This window comes from Dermacentor silvarum, chromosome 4 (genome assembly GCF_013339745.2).
Source record: "Dermacentor silvarum isolate Dsil-2018 chromosome 4, BIME_Dsil_1.4, whole genome shotgun sequence".
Taxonomy (NCBI): Eukaryota; Metazoa; Arthropoda; class Arachnida; order Ixodida; family Ixodidae; genus Dermacentor; species Dermacentor silvarum.
The window spans coordinates 24,361,287-24,383,880 of NC_051157.2; the positions used below are offsets into that span (position 1 = coordinate 24,361,287).

Genomic DNA, 22,594 nt, shown 5'->3' on the forward strand with positions numbered 1-22,594 from the left:
TACATACATACATACATACATACATACATACATACATACATACATACATACATACATACATACATACATACATACATACATACATACATACATACATACATTATAGTATGTATGTATGTATGAATATTTCGGCGACACCGATGGCGAAAATTCACCTGGATTGTCCATAAAATTGCTATCGCTATAAAAAGCATTGTCCTTGAAATGAAGTTTCTTTCACCTTCCCCCACCCCCTCTTTTTATTACATAGATTTCAGGTACCATGCAATAATTATAATAGCCCGCTTTGCCAACATAAGCCTACAGTCACGTCTTAAGAGGTATACAGCAAGGGTGAGTGAGTGAAAACTTTATCGAAAATGTCCGGCGATAAGAAACATTTTTTTTTTTTTTTTAGTTTTCAGCGTAGGGTCTATGTTTCTTCCCTGAAAATTTCGCGTGCCCTGAAATTTTGCGACATTTTCCAAACGCGCTCTTTTGCGCGCACCAAAAGTTCGGTAGGCGAGAGCTTTAATCCCACTGTATTCCCTGTTAAAACACAATCGCATACACAACTTGATTTCAGAGAAAGGTACGAAATGGGAAAGGAGGCAAAGAAGAGGGGGGGGGATTATGGAGGAATAAAATGAGCGATAAAAACACAGCCGATACCTAATCCATTGCTCCATGGATGCCCACGGAGCGCTAGTATCATTTCATGTCTATATCACACCCACAACCTCAATAAATAGAGGAGCTCGTGATCGCACCACTCCGACAACGGCTGCCTCGGAGTAATGGAAACCAATGGCTTCGCATCCTTAACAAGGTTTCAAAAAAAAAAATAATAATAATAACGCCTATCTGCATGCTTCGCTGCAAATGACATCCAAGCAGGTAAGCGCCATGGTACTACGTGTCTGTACACTGCAATTATTTCATTGGTTGCCTCATAGCAATACCCAGGTAAGGTAGTTTTGGTTATGTATACTGCACAGTGCCACATTTGCGGGCCCTGCATGTCGAACTTATGTCGTATAATGCTCACGTTGCATGGCGAGTTTTTTTTTTTTTTTTTTTTTTTTTTATCATAAGTGTTGTAAACTTGCACACTCTTTGCACACGTTTTTATTCGATGAACATGTCGACAAAAATCAGTAGTCCCTCCCCTTGTCAAGGAAATGGGGCCAAGCGAAGCTTGTCATGTGTTTCTTCGGTGTTCCTCCGAACGAATTGCACTGACGAGTTCCACGTTATGCTCGAACCACAACCGGTCACACGCATTGCAGCTGGCTCCGAAGTTTCGGTTGTAGATACTGGCGCTGAAACCTGGCCGTCGCACCGGGGAAGTTGGCGCTAGCGTTGCCGAGGCGTGCACCACCGTTGTCGGTTTCCTGGAGGGCTAGACTACGCTGACGTTAGGCCTCCACATCGCGCTCCCGCAACTCGGGGCCGGCGGCTCTTCGCTGACGTTTGGCCTCAACATTGCGCTCTTCAAGTCAAGGTCCGTCGATACCCGTCAAGAGGAGGTATCGCTCCGAAGAGTTCGCGTTAGTACGGCTGTCACACCGTCCATCCGCGCGCAGTGGGGATATATCGACAGTGGCGCAGGACACGTACTGTGTACGGGAGGCAGGCCTACAGCATTTGCTATGGACATGCCCTGGTCTGCAATCAGCTCGTCGAAGTCATCTGAGCCGTGTGGGTCTCCACCCTAATCGGCCGCCAGACCTACACAAGTGGATATTTGGCCCTCATCATCGCTCCTTATTGAACTTTATGCAAGAGACAAAGCTTCACAGTCATGTGTAACACTTCCTCTTGATGCCGTGTGCTAACTAACGCAATATATATATATATATATATATATATATATATATATATATATATATATATATATATATATAGCATTAAAGGTGACTCATTACTGCGCGTTGTCCTTTTTCTGCATGAGAAAAAGAACAATGCATATTCGGCATTCTAACTTTCTGCCGCACATGAACTGCTTGTTCCCCATATTTTCTTCAAGCTCCTTCTCCTGGTCGGCAAAACGCGCGGACGGCCAGCCGAGAAAGAAGCTAACAAAATTAATTTTGTTGTAATTATTTATCAGAAAGCTTTAACTCAGCGTCCACTCATATTTCAGGCGCTGCAGAGAACTACGTTGATGTAGCGTTTTTGATTAGTGCGTCTCTCAGAGGCCCGAGCGACAAGAACCCACCGGTTACACAAATGAATGGGCACCAGCGTCCCCCATCCCGCTTCTTTAGGGGTGAACCGTCCTAGGGAGAAAGCCCGGCCGCGCCATGCAAATTCCGTCGAACCCTGCGGACACAACAAAATCCTGAAAAATTGTATTTTGGCGCCAATTTCCTATTATATACGAGTATATACAGGGTGATCATTTTAGGGGCGAAGCACCTTAGGGCCGAGCCTTGTCCCTCGTAGTTCGTAGCTCTGGTTGGCATGGAGACCGCTATGTACGTATGTATGTATGTATGTATGTATGTATGTATGTATGTATGTATGTATGTATGTATGTATGTATATATATATATATATATATATATATATATATATATATATATATATATATATATACAGGATGTTTCATTTTAGCTGCACCAAAATTTTTAAAATTGCCTGTGGCAGATAGCACAATTGTAATCCTTGATCTAAACTAATCGATGAGGCGGCCATTACTTCCACGAGAAATAAAAACGCCGAATTGAGTAATTAACATAATTACGCTAATTAACTTTTTAATTATTTGTTTTACGGCACATCTTTCAATCTACGAATTATAGCCGCCTAGTTCGCAAGGCGTATCCACTTGGAACGAATTCGCAGGACTGCACCAGTTTCGAGATATTAATTTTCAAAGTGTCCGACGAAATACATGGGCGTTCCAGTTAACTTTGTGCTTCAATGCCTAAAACAGCGTTTTCCTCAAAAAGTTAACTGGAACGCCCATACATTTCGTCGGACACTTTGAAAATTAATATCTCGAAACTGGTTCAGTCCTGAGAATTCGTTCCAAGTGGATACGCCTTGCGAACTCAGCGGCTATAATCCGTAGATTGAAAGATGTGCCATAAAATCATTAATTAAAAGGTTGACTAGCGTAATTATGTTAATTACTCAATTAAGCTTTTGATTTCTCGTGTAAGTAATGGCCGCCTCATCGATTAGTTTAGATCAAGGATTATAACTGTGCTATCTGCCACAGGCAATGTTTAAAAATTTGGTGGGCAAACAGCGCTGTTTGCCCACCACTGGGCAAACAGCGAAGCTGGCGACCCCACTTAGTTTTATCTCGGTTCGCCCAAGTTCTTGCGTGGTTATGCTTCGAGACTCGCCCACGTTTTGCGCAAGATCACCCCGGAATCATAGACAGCCCAAGGAGCAACGAACACTCGGTCACTAAAGTATGTGGACGCTTCTTGACGCTCAAACGATTTTGCTCGGTTTCGCGGGCTCGTAACTCTGGATCTTCTGCGAATCACGGACGTTTCGCCGCCGCTTCGGCGGCGCGATACTCGGAATCGGACCGAAGTCGTTTCACTCCCTCTCGAGCAGCGGCGCGGCAGCTTTCGCGCGGCCCGTCCTCTTCTTCGGGAGTGACGCTCTTCGGCCGCCCCATCTTCGCGGCGACGTGCTCGGCGAAGCTAGGGTGGCTAGTAGAGGAGGTGTGAATACCGGCGGCGCTTTCCTTCAGGCGCGCGTGACCCCCTTGCGCACTGATGCCACCAGGGGAAATATGGCGCTACCGCTCGCGGCGCGGTAAGCATAGCCGCGCCGCCTTCGCCGTCAGTTTTGGTCTCGTCGCCAGTTTTGGCGTGTTTCTCGCGATACATAGCGTGTTGCATAGCATCGTCGTGGCATTGCCAATTGCCATCCTAGTATTATTCACGAGGCCCTCACGCTAGCTCAATCTGATCACCACCGTTTGTTCTTTTTTTTTTTTTTTTGCCTTAGGTTTATCGTTCGCGACTTTATTAATGGAACTGCAGTCTTGATACCACGTCGCATTCCTGCCCTCTCAGAAGATGCCGTGCCCACAGTACTTCCGAACTCGCCAAAATACATTAGCAGGACTGTGACGAAAGAAAGAAAAAGAAGAGATGTCTCACGTGCTCCGCGGGTCCCAGGTTCGGCACGCAAACCACTCCGGTGTAGCAAGTTCCGCCTTCTGTGACCCTGTATGCCTGGACTACATATATCGACTCCCTGAGTACGAATAAAGTATTATTATTATTATTATTATTATTATTATTATTATTATTATTATTATTATTATTATTATTATTATTATTATTATCTGACAAGAGAAGCGGCGCTTGTCTATTGACAAGACGGGGAATGCATGCCCACCGGCAGACGGGGAGGCTGCAAATATACAGCGGGATGGAATACCCAATCCAGTCGCAGAAGAATTGTTAATTTTCGAGTTTAAGCGACCTTTGGAACTGTGGTCACTGCAAAAGTTTAAACAAAACATTGCTCGTTACCGGACTGCAGAGTTTACAATGAACGAAATGCCGCAGCTGTTGTGTTAATCAAAATGGTAGTGTTCTTCATTGGAGAAGGACTTGCCAGCTGTAGCATCTACTTGGCTGGGCAGCTTCACAACGAAACCGTTGTGGAATCTAAAGAACAACAGAAGGGACCTTGGGGGCCTTTTATATCCATCAGAACCATTCTACAAGCTGGTCGATGCCCTTGAAAACAAACTCACTCGTTTACATGCCAAAGCTGTAGCAGAGTTTATGCAGTTGATCATGGTGGTGTGCTTTGCAGTCGTGGTGTGCTAAAAAAAGTTGTCGCAGTTTCACCTGAAAGGCGAAACATCAATTGCGATAGCAAATTTGTAGAGAGCTATACGGAGTAATGATATTAGCTTTATCAGCTGTATAAACTTGGACATGCAGCAGCACCGGCAACGCACAGAACTGTTGTCGACGCCGTCGGCGTTTTGCCCGCGTTCTCTCAAAATGCGTGCGGCGTTGGTGACTGTTGTCGGAGCCTCTGATATAAATAGGCACTTGGTGCCGCAGCTAAACGTCGCCTCCCTTCCCTCCCCTTCCCCCCCTCCCCCACGGCCTCTCGCACGTCGGAAGGAGGCGCGTTTGCTCTACATATATGGTGATTGTAAAGGAGGAAAGAGACGCCTACTTCTGCAGCCCTTAAGGGAGCACGGCGCAGAACGCGCGTTTGTTCTCCGCCGTGCGTTCACTCCCCGTGAAAGCGCGCGCCCCTCGCACCCTTTCACTCGCACATACAGCGTTCGGCGGCGCGCGGCGACGATTTCATCTCCATTGACGTCATACGGAACCTCACGGCGACGGCGACGGTGACGCCGACGGCAGAAATCTGCTTTTGAGTGTCCATATAATTGCTATCGCAATAAAATTGGTTGCCTAGAGAATTCTGCTGCCCTGACAGCATCAGTTGTACGTTTTTATTGTGTAACAAGGATTCATTTTTTGCGTTAAGGTGTCATTCAGCAGGGCACTGAGAATAAACTAAAAGCACTGAAATCTTGCGTGTTGTAGATGAAATTTTCCCATAGTTGTTTTCCTCACTTAAATATACGATTTTATGACCAGATCTGTTGCTGTCTGCAATCATAGGAAATTGCTTATTTGGGCGTCGAAAGGACATGCTACAGGTCTGCAAGCGCTGGCATAAAGTGGTTTGTACGTCGAGAAGTAATCGGGTAATGACTGCAGTTTACAGGTCGTACGTACGGTACGCATAGGGTGATTACTGCTGACCTCGAGGACGACGGTCGCATTTTGAGGGAGTCGAAGTGAAAGGCACCCGTGTGCTGTAAGGTGTCAGTGCGCGTTAAAGAACCCGATGTAGTCGAAATTATTCCAGAGCCCCCAGCCCCTATGATCCTGATCCAGAGGAAAAAAAAAAAAACAAGTTTGACTCTATCGACGCAATGCGAACTGGGCCTGTAAAATCTCACAGGAGTAATGATGTGGGCTGATAAAACGTTGATTTCATGATAAAGACGTATTCAATGACGCTCGCAGAAAGCGCGCGATACCCGAGGCTGTCGATGCGCTCATTTCGGCTGCGTGCCTTCCCGCACCGCGGTCGACAGCGCCGCCCTGCGGCATCGGTGCGCTGGAGGGTCACGCTTGCGCCGCCGGTATTCACACCTCCCCTTCTAGCCACTCTAGCGAAGCGATGTGGTACGCGCGATGACGCTACGGCTCACGCAGCTGCGGCAAGGCTTGGCGCGGTCGGTGCAGCTGCGGCGAAGCGTTGCTAGGCGACGCATGGTGACGTCATCACCAGGCGGAGGTTTTGCGGGGTGCACTCGATGAATCATCCTCCAGCTTAAGCAGCTTCGCTAGTTCACAAGGGTATGTATGTGGCTATGTACCATTGCGCTTGGAGCCTTCCTGCACTACCTCCAGGATCGGCCCACAGTTTTTGTTCGCACTACGCGGCCTAACCAAGAGCTTAAACAGCTCCGCTGTTCAAAAAATGCCGGCAGATCCCACGCCCTGTGGGAATCGATGTTATGCGAAGCAGTGTGCGAGGAACTGGCTATGCCGCATCACTTTCCTCGAGAGTTCGGTACCACACACAGTCATGCGCGACAGCTACGACGGACACCGGCGGCGGCGGCGAACATCGCCACCACAATCGACTATTTCAATGAGCCCATAACAGCTTACGCTGTAATATACCCCAGCTAATGAAATGATTGTTAAGACATATTGTCGTTTCTCATTCATGTCATGATCCGACATGTATGTCATGTCAGGAGATGTCATTCATTACCGCATGCTTGTCATTAATGCACATTCTAATATATGTTGTGTTAATAAAATGACCACGACCGGTTCACGACATATATCTTGTCATTAGTGCCATTCATTTCATGATATATGACATGCATGTCATGAACATTCATGTCGTGATCTGTCATTTATGTGTCATAAGTGGACGTCATGTGATGCACATTCTGGTATATATCAAGGTAAACGACCACCATGGCATCACGATGTCACCTTGCCATGTATTTCATGACCTACATGACACGCATGTCATGATATTCATGTCATGACCTTTCATTTATGTTCGTCATACACTCTTGCGATACTATGCCAGTTTTGGTACCTACCAAGTTAACGGAACGACCATGAGAGCACCAAGGCGTAGGCGGCTAGATAGATAGATAGATACTCTCGAAGTGGCAAATGTTCGCCAAGAAATGTTTCGCATTTAAAAGAAAAAGAAACAGGCACCGAATGCCTGTAGATAATGTACTGCGCAAGCACATTCAATCTCGCGTGACATTCCGCGCGACCTGTACTATTACGTTGATATATATAGTCAATTCTTTTTCTTTCTTTTTTTCTTTTTCCTTGTATCCCTAAATTACACACATTAGCTGGTATTCAACGGTTTCATTAGCCTAAGTTGTTGCAAGCTCAGCAAAACTAGCGAGGGTCTTTTATGACTTCAGAGATTGCGGCAACAACACGGTGCTGTATAATCTCAAAGGCCACGCTTTTGGTGTAATGCGATGTCGCCGCTAGTTTTCAAGCACAGAAAAAATCGAGCTCGTCCCCTTTATATTGAATTTAGGCCATTAAAGAAGTGGATGGTGAAAAGAAAACTTCAAAACACCAATTAGTATCTGCGTACCGCAGCATCATTAAGTGGTGTCCACATCGCAAGAAACGAATCTCAAAGGATATGCTTTTGCGTACTGCAGGCGCCAGAGTTGTGTCATGGCTGTCAAGTTTTTATGCTATTTATTACTAATTTTAAGAGTAACAAACACAAAATAAAGTCATAAAAATTAGTAAATTGACTTTCAGTATTAAACAAACTTGTAAGTACATACAAAAGTAATAATTAGAAATGACAACAAACACAATTGCCATCAGCACTTACAAATGGCAGCCTCCATTTAGTTTCTGTTCTTCCATGGGTCCTTCTGATACGGCAAGATTGTTCCGCTAATTCGCTTCCACTTTACTTCAAGACGCTAACCAGCTGCAACATGTTGAAACACTGCCATCAAGCTGCAGCAGCGTCTAAATCTCTCCGATCAGTGAGTGTTTCTACTTGTTTGAGATAGCGCTTTGCCAAGGTGACCGATGCATGTTGTGATAAGTCCGAGATAGTTCAATGCTTCGCATCATGAAATGAGATTCGTCCATAAGCTCTTTTTCTCATTTTCAGTGAAAAGGTTCATTTGTTTTTATTCATAAATAAGCTATCAGACTTGAGTTCTCTTTGATTACACGCAGTACATAACGACGGCATCGCGCTGTTGTAAGAGTAGCCTCACAAGCGAGCAAAAGGATGACATCGCAAGCGGACCTGGCCTCGCAGATTTTATTGCTGGCGCAGTTCCGAGAGGAAGCACGTTCAAGGACTACGCGGGGAAGCTGAAGCGCGCTCCAGGAGAAACGGAAAGGTTAGCCTTTTTGTAATTCTTGCAGTAAAATATATCTGTCAGCGTTTACAAAACAAGTAGTATCCTACTATTTCGAAATTGTAGACTCCCGTCTTTTCTGCATGCCTTGTTGCCTTTAATGCACGCACGATGTGATCATTTATCTAAGGTTGAAGCTACCGCCATGGCTGAAGGTTGACATTCCTAAAGGAAGCCACTTTTCTCGTTTGAAAGGAACGCTGAGAGGCAAGAAGCTGCACACTGTGAGTAATCACCGTAGTCTGCTCTCATTGCTGGATCTGCTTCTTTCAAAACACTGTAACATTAGTTAATGTGTGCGGCTTTGACATGCTCGCTATATATATATATATATATGGTTGTGTGTGATGGTTCTTTGATTTGCACACATTTTATTGTTAACCGGTTTCTGCAGAACCCTCCATGAGCCCTGAAATTACAGTACTTGAATCCATATGTTCAGACAGCACTGTACGTTTTGCATAGCGGCTCAGAATTATAGAGTTATTTGGAATGGTCCATTATTATTGTGCGCTCTTTGTATATAGGACTGGTGCCATGTGCATTAAGTGAGCTGTGCTTACTGTGTTTAATGCTCTCAGGTATGCGAAGAGGCACGTTGTCCTAATATCGGAACCTGTTGGAATGGAGGCCCAGACAATATTGCCACTGCAACAATCATGGTGTGTGACAGTTTGCTGTTGGTGCATGAAGCTCACAACAAAAGGAGTGTTAGCCCTGTGGGGAAAACTCTTTTAATTGCAGGTCTTGGGCGACACATGTACAAGGGCCTGCAGGTTTTGTTCAGTCAAAACTGCTCGACGCCCACCCTTGCCAGACCCTGATGAGCCTGAGAACACGGCAGAAGCAATCGCAGAGTGGGGCCTAGAGTATGTTGTAATAACATCGGTAGACAGAGATGGTATGCTGATGTATTTCATACTGAGGCTATGTGAAGGTGTACTCAGAATTTAATGACGCAAAGCAGAACTGAACTTCCATCTAAACGTCTCTTAGCAATACTGGCTGAAGCCCATAATCAGGACAGACATATTCGTAACGGTGGTCTCTCGTGGCCCATTATGCACATTCTCCTATCATTATCTAAACGTTAGTGCATTGCATCTGAAATTCAATAACAGTCACACTGCTGGTGCTGGATACAATGTTCTGATGGCATGGCAGTACGACTTATTTCATCATGCATGCTTCATTACGAACCCTGGTGCTGACAGTGGCCATTTGTATAACTATGGTCTAGGCTGAGCATCCTGAAAGCACTGCAGGCTTGTTGTAAAGCTGCATTTGTTGGGCTGCTGATAACGTAAGATTCTTAAGCATTGAGCAATTTTTAATGGTTCACAGTGGTGCCTAACATCCGTCACCGCTGCTGAAGGTGCACCCTGTGTAGACTTGTGTGCTTGCAGCAGTATTGCTCAATAATAGGACACAATAATAGACGACAAGTGCTACAGTCACACATGCTTTTTTCATAATAAGCTACAACCAGTGTTACTGATAATATGATGATGCAGTTAACCACTACTGTTGTGTTTCATTTCTTGCACTTGTACCAAGTGCTCATTGACATGATTGGGTGTCTTGCTCACGCCACGTGCGTTATTAAAGCACCCCTGTGGGTCAGTGAGCAGTACACAAACTTTGGGGTTGCCATTTGTGTCAGCACACTGCCTTCGAATTGAAAATTGGATTTCAATTACTCATTTTACACAAACATCATACTTGCACTGACAGCTTCAGTTCAGTCATCAAAATGAAAGCATGCCAACTTAGCCAGTTTGCTGTGTTTTTACATTTCATAGTGCCTTGGATAAACTCGGGTTTCATCTGTGCTTATTACATGGTGATTTCAAGCTGCACACCAGGATTTTGATGTGCTGCCCCCAACAAAGGGAAATATATGCCCTTCTGTTGACATCTGTTCCTTTCATGCAGATCTGTAGCATTGAGGAAGTAGCCTTTAAAACTTGGGTTTAAATAACCTATGTGACTTAAGTGAATAGTTGCACTTGCTACAAATTAAGTGGTGTCTGGAGCAAAGGTTCTGTTTGCACATTCCCGCAGCTAGGAGAGCTATCGACTATTGCTGTCAACACAACTACAATTCTCATTCTGATAGGAAGTGCATTGGACTGCTGTGCTCTTTCAGATCTACCTGATGGCGGCTCAAATCATTTTGCTGAGACAGTTCGAAGAATTAAGCAGAGGCAAGTTGCATTCTCCTCGGCTGCAAATGACATTTCTTGTCATCAGAGGCAAAAGACTTTCTGCTGCCATTTGTTTGAGTTCTGTCTTATTTTTTAGGAAATCATCCATTCTCGTCGAGTGCTTGACTGGCGATTTTGCTGGCGATCTTAAGGCCGTAGAAGAGGTGGCTTGCTCAGGTCTTGATGTGTACGCACACAACATTGAAACTGTTCCTGAATTGCAAATGTAAGTTTCTTATAGTACCTCCTCTTATTCTTTGTTCTTCCATGGGTGGCTGATTTTATTTAGTCGGATTCAACCTGAAACGCTACTTGAATTTGACTTCCAATACTCACTTCAACATTGCAGGTGTTGCCGTTTTTTTTTTTTTTTTTGCAGTCTTTGGTTGTATAGAAGTTATTATTAATTATGAGAACAAAGCTGAACTAATGAATGTGAACTGTACTATAACTTTCAAGTGCCATGAGCTTCCATTTCTGTTAGATGCTTCAACATTCTGCACCATTGCTTTGGAACTCCTTGATGTATATGCAAAACCATAAAACCATTTTCTTCTGTTCTTTATGACACACAATGTGAACGTTCATGTGCTGTGCATGCCGCAAACCATTTCGTTCATCACAGGGCTGTTTTAAAGGGGCCCTGAACCACTTTTCATTGAAGTTGCGAAATGCATTTGAAGTTAAATTAGGCTATTTCAAAAATACTTTGCCACAAAAAGTTCAGCAGATGCAGAGTTATTGGTAATCAAACATACCAGGAGCGTTAAATTCACCTGCACCACCTGAAACAATTTGCGAGGTGCTGCACCATGCCGTTTGTTTCAGCGGAGCAGCAATGGTGCCTTTTGAACCCCGCCATTCGTTTCAAAAAGTGCAGGACTGGTTCACAATTTTGCTGCACTCTCTCTACTGTCAGTGCTATTTCGGTGCGAACGTAGAAGTGCGAAGCAACATCATTGCAGCAGATGACACAGCACACATGCACAAGCGCTATTAAAACCCCGTTTACGTGCGTCTGTGATGTTTTTGCAAGCGCGGATGTATTTACACCTCAGAAGCCAATCGTACAGCAATTCAGGACCTCTCAAGCTTACGCACTCCGTGCACATTTGTCGGACAAACCATAATGATGACTTCAAACCTTCGATGACTTGCATTGCAAAGGCTACGGCGGAGCGGGGTGTGTCCACAACGCTCCGCTTACTGAACATCACCGTGGTGTGCAATTCAAATTTGATTTTGGATGTTCATGTAGACACCACTGTTTCCGATTTTAGCACCTACGTTGCGCCAAATGCGGTTGTCCTCAGTGAGCGGCAGTGCGCTCAGCCAGTGGACTCATCACCGCGGCGGCTGCATTATCTATGCTATGTAGCAGACCACAGCTACATGCAACTGCAGCATTTGCTTTGTGCACGACAGGGCTAGAGTGCACACTCGCGCTCATATGTTCCTGTCTGGCTGTGCTACGTAGTGCGGACTGGCTTTGTCCTGCCCCACCTTGACCAACATCAGAGGCAAGTTGGATGTGGCTTGGTAGCCACATCCAGTTTCCACATTTTGAAACGCTTTTATTACGAAGCAAAGTCTCCCAAGGTGTCTAACAAGGAGTAGCCAGGAGTGAGTGCGTGCTGGCATGTGTGCATGTGCTCTGACCTTCAGTTTCGCGTGGTTCAAGGCTAGTTGAGTGTTCAAAATTAGCAAGACCCGACGGCTATGACACCAATAAGCAGGGTGGCCAAAGTTTAATTCCTACGCGGGCAATCGCGGCCGAGCATGAGTGGACAATAGGCGGCTTCTTCCGGAAGTACATAATCATTATATTTCGAAAGATTTTAGAAAGATTTTGAAAGAAATTTCAAAGATTTTTCGCTTACTTCAGCCTGTTTATAAAACTGTGTCAATAAATATACACAGTAACAGTAAGAAGAAGTGCACTGATCCAAAACACCCTTCTTGATTGTTGTCACCTATTGGCCAATAGTAGCCACATGTGGGAATCTGCTATATTACGAAATAAAGTGTCCAGAAAAGAGTGAGGAGCAGGCTTCTGTTGAAAAGAGAGCATTTGAAAGAAAGGGTGACTTCTCTCTCCGCTTGCAAGATCTACGCGCCGCGCATGATTGCAAAATTTGAGACGTTCACAACAGTGTATGCTATCTGTGCGGACTGTGTTTTTTCACCAAGCCCGAGGGGTGGTTCAGGGCCTCTTTAACATACTGCTTGCCATCAGTTGCACTGGGTTTAGCACCTTCAGAAACTTTGTGAAAGATAATTTTGATATTTATGGATTTCAAATTGCTGGATTATGCATTCAATGGATAGTTGCATATGTACTATCCTAACAAAAAATGAAGTCGAAATGTTGATGTCAGTGGTGCCCCCCAAAAAACTTTCCATGCTGGCTTATTTCATGGGATATGTTTGTTCAATTAGGTATGTCAGAGACAGAAGAGCAAACTTTGAACAAAGTCTCAGGGTCCTAAAGCATGCAAAGGAGGTGAACCCAAATGTCCTGACAAAAACCTCGCTGATGCTTGGCTTTGGAGAGACCGACAGCCAAGTTGCAAGGACTATGGAAGGTAGGTGCGAAAAATCTTGTTAAATTCTTGCTTCAGAGAACATTTCGATGTAGCACTTTCCCGGTTCCCATCTCTAACATTGAATTGATTGCAAATAAACTTACTGGAGTAAATTTAATTAGCCTTGATTAGCTCCTGTTTCAGTCATACTAAATGAAAATGTGTAACACAGCTGAATTTCAGAAAGTATGTACCTATCACTGCGCTAGTTTGAATGTGTATTGTTACGTATGTAATGCTTGTATGTTGCACTTCATTTGGTAACCATTCTTATTATTATTTTTTATCTACCAGTGGTCCGCGATGCTGGCATCGACTGCTTCACACTGGGCCAATACATGCAGCCTACAAAACGGCACCTGAAGGTTTTTATCTTGTTGAAATTTTGTCCCTTGCTTGCCTACATAGCACTTTTCTGTGAGATCATTACTTCACAAATTTGTGCAGCCATTATGAGGACACACTAACCAGCACTACATTTTCATTTGCTTTTTTATATTAAGTCAAGCTAAAGTGATAGATTTGTGCTCGAGAATTTCTAAGGCGTCAATATTATCGTGAACAGAGCCTTAGTAATCGAGAAATTTAGGTAAGTGCAGGACACTGATTAGGAGACTCCCCGGGAAATTCAAGTACTTGCCCGATGACGAAGGCACTCCTCATTTAAATTCTGTCCCTAGTACTTAACCTTTCGTTATGAAAACATCATTGTTGCATTATAAGATGAAAGAAAATGCTACTTGTCCAGTTCTATTTCATTATTAGAAAAAATAACTTGTTGACATTATCCTTGACAATGACACAGGCGGTCGAAAGGTTTCATTTTCGCTAGACTCTGCGCCGCCTGCGCTTTCGCATTTCGGTAGTTTCATTATCCCGTAGTGCTGCGCTGGTTTTGCTGGCTTGTGAAACTCGCACAAACTGTAAGTAGCAGCGAATTCCACTTCCATGTGATGTCGCGGGATGCCCAAACGGTCCATGCCACTTGACCAAAAGCAGCTGCAGCGGTGAATCCTTCGCTCTGTCTTGGCTCAGTTTTTCCATGGCTGTGCGCTTGCGTTTTGTGCAAAAAACCATCCCACGATCTGTCGAGCACTGTTTTACTCACCAACAGCAACAAAGAACGGTAATGGCGTATGCAGCGTCACCTTTCCCTGGTTGGGTGGCAGAAGATTTGAATTGTGATAAAGGTATTCGGAACTTTCAGATGCAATTTTCTCGTAAACTATGTCTTCTTGGCACGAAACAAGCATTGCGAGGTTTCTGGAATGGTATTTAAACAGTCCACGTGGGACTTAGTATTTGCCTTAAGTGTCCTTTTAACACATTTATACAATGCACATTTCTCTAGGAGACATTATATTGTCGCTTGTGTCGATTTCAGGTAGTAGAATATGTAACACCCGAGAAGTTCATGCACTGGGAAGACTTTGGAAATAAGCTTGGCTTTCTTTACACTGCCAGTGGACCACTGGTTCGTTCATCATACAAAGCTGGTCAGTACACATGCACATTTTCCTTCTCGTTGGTGTTCTCATGAGTGAGTGCTCTTGCGTAATTCAATAATCAGCACTCGGTAGCACTTCATATAGTTGGCTATTGTGACAAAGCATTGTTATGTTACACTTGCTTCAGACAGTGACTAGTGAACTTTTCTGAAGTAGTGACGCAAACTAAATCTCAAATGTTTCTCATCAATGTCAGTATGCAACGATTCTATGCTTATAGTGAATGTCAGATATAAGAAAGTATTTTCATATTGGGTGCAACTTCATTATAACAAGGTTTGGCAGTGGGCTAGTGACGTGCTACATGTCACCACTCTTGGTGTATACTTGCTTTCACCTGAGAAACACTTCACATTGCTTGCTTTTAGAGTATCTTAAAGATTTTTATCATCTGGAACAAAAAAGTTACAGTTTGTGATTGTTACTCAGCCTCTCTATCTCTACCAAGTAGTTTGCAGGAAACCCAGCTCTACAGAATAAATTTGTTTTGTCGCAGTTTATTTTTCTTTCCTGTTGTTACTAGCCAAGGATCCCAGTGCCGGCCTCAACTTGGGGCCTTCATCTGCATGATTTCACTCTCACACTCTTGTTTTTACAAACAAACAGCTGTGCTAGTTGAGCAAATAAACATAAAAACTAGGAGTGTTATAATATATGAAAATTTGAATAGAAAATTTAAAGAAGTTACTTTAATTATTCTGTTTAATGCTGAATATACTCAAATTACCTCATTATGGAAGTACACCTGCCTTCGAAATAGGCCATGCATGTTGCCAATTTAGCAAACATAGCCAGAAATGGTTCACTATCCTAGCAATATCTGCTGGAATAATGCTGTGCATTAATGCTACACAAAGCAAGTGCCATCTGAGTGAGCATTGAGAGTTATTCATTGAGCAATGCAATATCTTAAAAGGACTCTAAAAACAGATTCATGTCTGCAGTTTGACTGGGTGGTTTGCGTTATTGTGTGAATTTTTCTAAATTTTTTTTTTCTTCTATCACCTTTTATTCCCTTTATTCCTTTCCCCAGTACAGAGTAGCCAGCCGGTATTTACACTGGCTAACATCCTTGTCTTTCTTTCTCTCTCTCTTCATTGTTGCAAAAAAGAAGAAAGCATTTAAGTTTCCTGAACTACCTACTCCGCTGGAGTCAAGCTATGTCATGTTTTATCACAGCAGCATGCAACTATTAAATGATAACAGCTGCTGCTACACACAGGCAACTGCTATCAGCAATGGCCACTATCTGTGTTCACTTACCTTGCAACTCAGGATAACCCACATCAGGCTATAAAGAAACAGGAAACTACAGCGCAGCTATAAAGAGGTTATCTCCATAGAGCGAGGAAATGTTGAACAATCAGTTGCTGTCACCTGCTTTTCAATTTTTTAATCACTGTCAAAAGTGTAGTGTTGTAAATAACATTTTTCTGACGCAAATGAATATGGAGACGCAAGCACAGCATTATTGTAGCCCACATGAATGCCAGCTACTGTGCATGTCCTGTGAGGTCTTGTCTTAACTAGCATGTTAATCAAATCATGCAAGCCTCTCCCTTTATCTTTTTATCAATGTTTCTTGCCCCCCTCTCCCCCGTCTTTTCTTTTCTAGATAAAATATATGTTCAGTACTACAGTTGACTCCCGTTAATTCGACTTTGATGGTACCGACAGAATTGATCAATTTATGTGACAGGTCAATAGGCAAAACATCCAAATACACCTCTGCTTTATTTGGCAGCAGTTACCCAATTTCAACGCACGCCCTAAATCTTATGCACACCCAGCTTTTATGGGTTCAAATAGAAAATGGCGTTCACCCAAACCTAAGCACACCCACTTTTATAACAAAAAAAATTTACCACACTTCCACTTTTGGCAATCAAAAAAGGATGACACCGTTTACCTTGAAGAATAAAAATTTATATGTCCAGTTTCGTCATTCTCAGACAGCTCATCACTACGGGCCACAACATGTTGCCCTCCTTGCAGTCCCCTGCATTTAATATTCCATGTTTCTAACAATGACTCCGCCGCAATCATAATGAATGGGATGGTGGCCCCCACTTAGACTTTTATATAGCCATGTAACACTCTGAAATGCTGAAAATGTGACATGGCACTGTTACCACTAGCTTAGATGACCTGTGCAAAAAACTTGTTCTTTTGCCATCATGTGGTGACACTGCCTCTGGTGGTAAGCTGTTAATGCTGCAAATGCAATTTTGGTTTCTTATCCAATCGTAAAGCACAGGCAATTTCATGAGCAGTTTTTATAGAAAGTACGCATTATACTTGCGTAAACATGTGTAATCATTCATTGCGAGTTGACCTATTCACTTGAAATTCAGCTAAGGGCAGGCCAAAAACTGGTGTTTTCAACAGGAAATGGCATATCTTTGATGCATCCACCATCCCCTAGCCTTGCCAAAGCAGACACTGCAGCCAGTGGCATAGTGATTAGGGTGAGGCACGTGCACGATATCAAGTGAAGTTCAACTTATCCAGCGAGGGACAATTTCAGGACCAAAATAATTAAAATCTTGGCCCACAAAAATGTATGGGCACTGGCCGGGACTATCAGCCAGGATCGAATTAACTATAGTTAAATTAATGGATGTCTACTGTGTTTGGTTCACTGTAGTTTGGACATCCCTTTTTTTTTTTCCTTTTCTTGCCCGGTATATTTGTTTTTTATTGATAAATTTTATTGTACACACAGTAAAACTGCAAAGAGGTCCGTCACTCCTGCGCACAGGTGCGCTTTGCATGGTGGATGCAATAAAGTGGGTGATGAAAATGACCATGCAAGTTTTCTTTGCAGGTGAATTCTTCGTGACAAACTACTTAAAGAAGAAGAGGCAGGAAGCGGAATCGCAGCCACAATAAGTTACACTATAGTCAAATAAACTTTCTATGTTGCATGAACAAGTGTCAGGCAGTTTAATACGAACATGTAATTTCACTACCACACAGCAGTTCATTGCAGGTACAGATATATAGATTCTCTTTATTTTTTCAAAAGTAACCACTGATTAAATCTGCTATTTACATATATAGCATTTCTCACTCATTCTTTTGTCTCTACAGAATGAAATTTGTGGATTCTTTTCAACACAACATGCTCAATATATACACTCTGCACAATAGTACAACAAGAAATTTACATGTTTAACGTGTACACAACACCATACCACCTAGATGTTCTTTTCACATGTGTAGTCAACCAGTAAATAACTTCTTCATAATTTCAGAGTTATACTTTAGACATTTTCTGTGAATCGTCATACTGTCAGCAAGCAAGGCTTCAAGAGCAATGCATTTTATGGTAAGGTACTTCAAAGCTTGCAGTTCGGAATAATACAACAGCTGAAATAAGTTAAAAATATTATGCATACAATATCTGTACACTCATTCACACCTGACTAGGTAATTGGTAGACTGCTGTTTGTCTTTCCCCTACAACAGCATTACATGAAATGCGAAAGCTTGCGGTCAGACTGATTCATGACTAGGAAGCTAATAAGAACCTGGTCCCTGTACATAAAACAAACAAAAATAAAATAATTGATGCCCAGTTAGAGTGCTTGTGCAGAAAAACATGTAGCAATGGTATGCAGAGTTGATGTAATGTGTTAAATGTCTTGATTTGACCTATGCGGTAAGATTTTCAAAGTAAAGATTTCTTGGCCTACCTTCCCGGGTATGGCGTGGCTATCTCGCTGAATATGTTTGTGAATATAAATACAAAGATTATATGAAAGTACCAGCAAAGTGGCTTATTATATAACCCTTGTATATTGAGCAAATATGCCCACCTTCGTTCTCCTTTACCAAAAAGTAACTTCCTACTTAAAGCTTCAACATATAGTGTCAGCCCACATGCATCTCTAAGGAACACCAATCTGTTAATGGAATGGCGAATTGTATTTAACAGATTCTTTGATTTAGCCACTCCCTATGTTGCACTGGATATGTGCCCGTTCTTGGACAATCCTCCAGAATGGGCATTTCCCATTACGATTCCTACATAAAAGGCATCAAACCAAACCAGTTTTTGTATAGCATCAAATAGGCATCGCCAAAGCTTCGCTTCACATAGATTCCAACATGTGCATTCTACCTGCACATTGTTTTCTTTCCAGGCCTTGACGTACTCAGTCAAAAATGATGGTTACTACCCAATGTATTGTTTACCTGTTGCAATTTCACAGGAATGTTTCATTAAACACTTGTAAGAGAATTCATTCAAGGCTATCGGATATACTATATCTCTACAAGAGTGACACTGAGAGCAGAGATATGTTCTAATGTAGTCATGTCTTGGTCGGTTTTTGTGCAAAATCATTTCTTCAGAGTCAAGCACAAATACTATCACTTGTTTAAATAAGCTCATGTATGATGTGTATGTAAACTACCCAAGGTAGGCAGCAAGTCAAATGCTGATATGAACACTGGTCAAATTACGTCTTGAGCAGAGCAAAAACACGCACAAGGTGCCCTTTACAGTTGCCAAGTGTGGCATGTCTCCTGCTTTAAAACAGGCCTGAACAACTTTAGTCAAAAGCAAGAGGCCCAGGCTAGCAGAATTACACATAGAAAGGCATCTATCGTACACGCTGTAACAATCTGGGCTGGAGATAACCGGCCCGAATATGTGCCAATTTTTAATCCTGCTGTTAGGCTGTATTACTCCCACTGCACAGATGGACAAATCTCCCGTAAGCAGAGCATGCAACAATGCATCCTGCCACAACACCTCCGAAAGCAACAGAAAGAAAAACTCTCAATAAACTTTCAAATGCACATGATAACAGTCTATAACAAACAGTAATTGGCAGGCAATGCATTGACACATTTCTCATTTGAAACAATGTAGCTATGTACAAGCCAGCCACCACTGCTATATAAAGCCTTCTAATTTGGCTAATTGTCTCTCTTAGGGTGCATCCCAATTCTTTCATAGAAACACTCTACCATTCCATACAAAAAAACACAACAGCACCATGACATCTTATGCTTGTGATGGTAGTCAAAACTGCACTCGCAGAATCAAGCTCAATTACACCCAAATTTACTAAATGTGGAACTGATGATTATAGTTATACCAATTACACTACTACATTAATAACTAAATATAATGAAAACTAAACAGCCACTGAATGTTGTTTGAAATCAAGTTCCATTCGTAGCACATTTTGTAGGCAGGCTGTGCATGATGATGATGGCCGCTTTATGAGGAACTGTAGATTTAGGAAGCGTAACTTGTATCCCCAATGCTAGCTTTGACATTGTGGCCAATATCTTTCTTGACAGGACAGTCAACAGATAGATACGCGGTGTGCACGGATGCAGCACACAGATTCAAAGCCCTTAGCTTCTGTGCATTTATGATAAGCAATGAATCTCAGCATGGCCATTTTGTATCTGGCAGTCTACCCTTCAACAGCAATTGGACTGCACCCTCAGAGAAACCGATGGCTCTGAAATTTCTACAGTAAGTGCTGGCTGTTAACTGTCAGAGTTCTTCAATCATACTGGCTGTAAAGTTCTGCTTCATAAGCTGGCCCTCCCCATGAACAATTTTTGCAGGCAGGCAGATGTGCCCAGGCTATATGAGGGGGAAAAAAAATGAAACTGGCATTGGTCACACAGGTTTCACTGCAAGATTGATTGCACTTGCTAGTTTAGAGGTGACATATCCATCCGCAGACTTCCAAATTTCGATCCAATCATTGTGCCCATAATTGAAACACAGGACCTATGGGATGTTTGACAGGTATTAGCAGCTAAACGCTACAACTAGGCTATGAGAGATACCACAGAAGAGGGGCACAAAGTTGATTTCAACCACATGGAGTTCTTCAACATACGCAGAAGTCTCAACGCGTGGGCTGGGAATCATACTTGCGACCTCATGCTTAGCGGCAGAGCACCACAGCTGCCAAGCCATTACAGCAGGCCGCCCTATTACAGTGAGTCTTGCAACTAGTATGCTTGAAGAACTCTGCGGGATTGTGTGTGCACACGCCTGCTGCCTCCCTCCCATCGTGGGCCAGAAGCCTGTGACAGGAATATGTACAGTGACAGTGGGGCCTGACTGGGTGTCAGACCTTAGTCTCGGGTCCCTCAGTGCGTTGAACAAAGGAATCACGAAGCCGGACCAGCAGCAGGGCGCACAAGTGGCCATACACCTTGTTGTACCAGTCCGGGGTTCGACCCCTGCAGAGAAAAAGGAGCGAGGGCTGTTCACAACAGGCTTTTGTTTCAGTCAATTTAGTTTCAGGAAAAATGTGCATTACAATGCGCAGTTGCCCAAGTTGACCTGAATTTTGACACGGATAGTAACCTACAAACCGACTGCATTTGCTTAGACATTTTGAAAGTATTTGGCTGCGTTGCTCATTATGGCTTCACTTCAAAACTATTTGCTCTTGGGTTTGGTAGGGCAGCTCTATTATGGCTATATAACTTGCTGCAATACCTTGAAGTGAATCTTGCACCCATCCTGCGCCAAGTTAATGCACATCACCACAATCTACGCAAAGGCAGCTCAAACACATATACAGTAGTTGTTTTTCACTGCTAACTTGGAACTCATTTGTAGACTCCTATACTTAACATCTGTCAGCCTACAGCGCAGTCTGGTGGCTTTGTCAAACTATTTAATCACCTGGTCCAGAACTATGGAAGATGAAGCAGTTCAATTTATTACAAACACTATGATTGTTATGCCAGCATTATTAAAGTTAAACATTTATTTCAAACTTTGCAAAAACCTTTTGCAGTTTTTTTATGTAGCAACAGCTTCATATTCACATCAAGGAGTGTTTACACAGACAAAGCCTCAATTCCTCAAAGGCACGACAATTATGTCACTTTCTGTTGCGACCATTTCAAAAGGCATCAACGCCTAAGGCCAGCAACTGGATACATGTCAAAAAATGGAGGTGGTGGCGAAGTGGTACCGTACCACTAACATGTGCGCACATTGCGAACATGCCACAAAATGTTGAGTCCATTGAACCCTCAAATTTCTGTTATGTCTGTTATATGAGTGCAGTAAAATAAATAAGCAAAATTTCATTTAAGACATCAGAAGTCCTGCGATTGACTGATATGCTTCACATAATGTCTGGCCTTCCACTAGGAGGTGCTGCACTCAGCTGCCAAACATGAAATGTCACGTCACAGAACACAATGTGGCTGCCACTTTGAAACGGTGCACCAGGGAACAGCAGAAGTTAGTGACGCAGTTTTTGGTGCTATGCATTATCTGAAAAAACATATAGACATCCATCATAGGACGTTGAAGAAGTATGGAGGTTATTGTCTGTTGCCCCAACATCAGTAGAAATGGCACAAGAAAATTTTAAAAAACAGGGTAGACTGACCAGCACACCTTGTTCTTGCCACACTCACACTTTGACATGTAGCACTCAACATAAGAAATTGAATGCCCTGCGTATGACAACTAGAGTGCTCAAACTGACAATATGGCTCAGTAATTGAAAATAGGTCATGTTTTAGCACACCATGTCATCCACAGTGCTCAGCAGTGCCTTAAGGTGTCTGGCATGTTTGTACCAAAGCAGTTGACACTAGACAACGAGGTGTGGTGAGCGGATATGTGCAAGATGTTGATGATGATGATGATTATTGTGGTTTATTGGTGCAAGGGCCAATTGTGTCCAAAGAGCGCCAGCAAGATGTTGACACGATAGCAGAAAGCTAAAGGAGATATTTTCTCAGCGCATTTTCACCAAGGATGAATGCTGTATCCACTATGCCCAGACAGAGAAAAAGCAAGCAAAGAGTGGAATTGCAAATTGTCTCAAA

General features: G+C 43.1%; 2 protein-coding genes across 9 annotated transcripts in view; one reads left to right on the forward strand and one right to left on the reverse strand.

The window, feature by feature from the left end:
* Nucleotides 1-7,889: 7,889 nt before the first annotated feature.
* Nucleotides 7,890-17,686, forward strand: LOC119449632 (lipoyl synthase, mitochondrial-like). The gene is made up of 11 exons (XM_037712851.2): nucleotides 7,890-8,065; nucleotides 8,265-8,434; nucleotides 8,583-8,676; nucleotides 9,034-9,114; nucleotides 9,197-9,353; nucleotides 10,602-10,659; nucleotides 10,757-10,885; nucleotides 13,099-13,244; nucleotides 13,539-13,609; nucleotides 14,629-14,740; nucleotides 17,580-17,686. The coding sequence occupies exons 1-11, from the start codon at nucleotides 8,015-8,017 to the stop codon at nucleotides 17,642-17,644; spliced, it is 1,134 nt and encodes a 377-aa protein (XP_037568779.1). The 5' UTR covers nucleotides 7,890-8,014; the 3' UTR covers nucleotides 17,645-17,686.
* Nucleotides 17,687-17,738: 52 nt separating this feature from the next.
* LOC119449630 (rho GTPase-activating protein 7-like) overlaps nucleotides 17,739-22,594 on the reverse strand; it is a 411,144-nt gene continuing 406,288 nt past the window's right edge. For all 8 annotated transcript variants that reach the window (XM_037712849.2, XM_037712845.2, XM_037712848.2 and 5 more), the window contains one exon: nucleotides 17,739-20,977. In XM_037712849.2, coding sequence (XP_037568777.1) covers nucleotides 20,863-20,977 — 115 coding nt within the window. In that variant the 3' untranslated portion in view covers nucleotides 17,739-20,862. The remainder of the gene's footprint in view (nucleotides 20,978-22,594) is intronic.

What these genes read in the sequence shown, in the direction of transcription:
- LOC119449632 (XM_037712851.2), top strand. Translation starts at nt 8,015, where the DNA reads ATGTTGAAACACTGCCATCAAGCTGCAGCAGCGTCTAAATCTCTCCGA. An exon ending in GTTCGAAGAATTAAGCAGAG is followed by an intron (nt 10,660 to 10,756) that starts GCAAGTTGCATT and finishes CTTATTTTTTAG; the next exon opens with GAAATCATCCATTCTCGTCG. An exon ending in ACTGTTCCTGAATTGCAAAT is followed by an intron (nt 10,886 to 13,098) that starts GTAAGTTTCTTA and finishes TTGTTCAATTAG; the next exon opens with GTATGTCAGAGACAGAAGAG.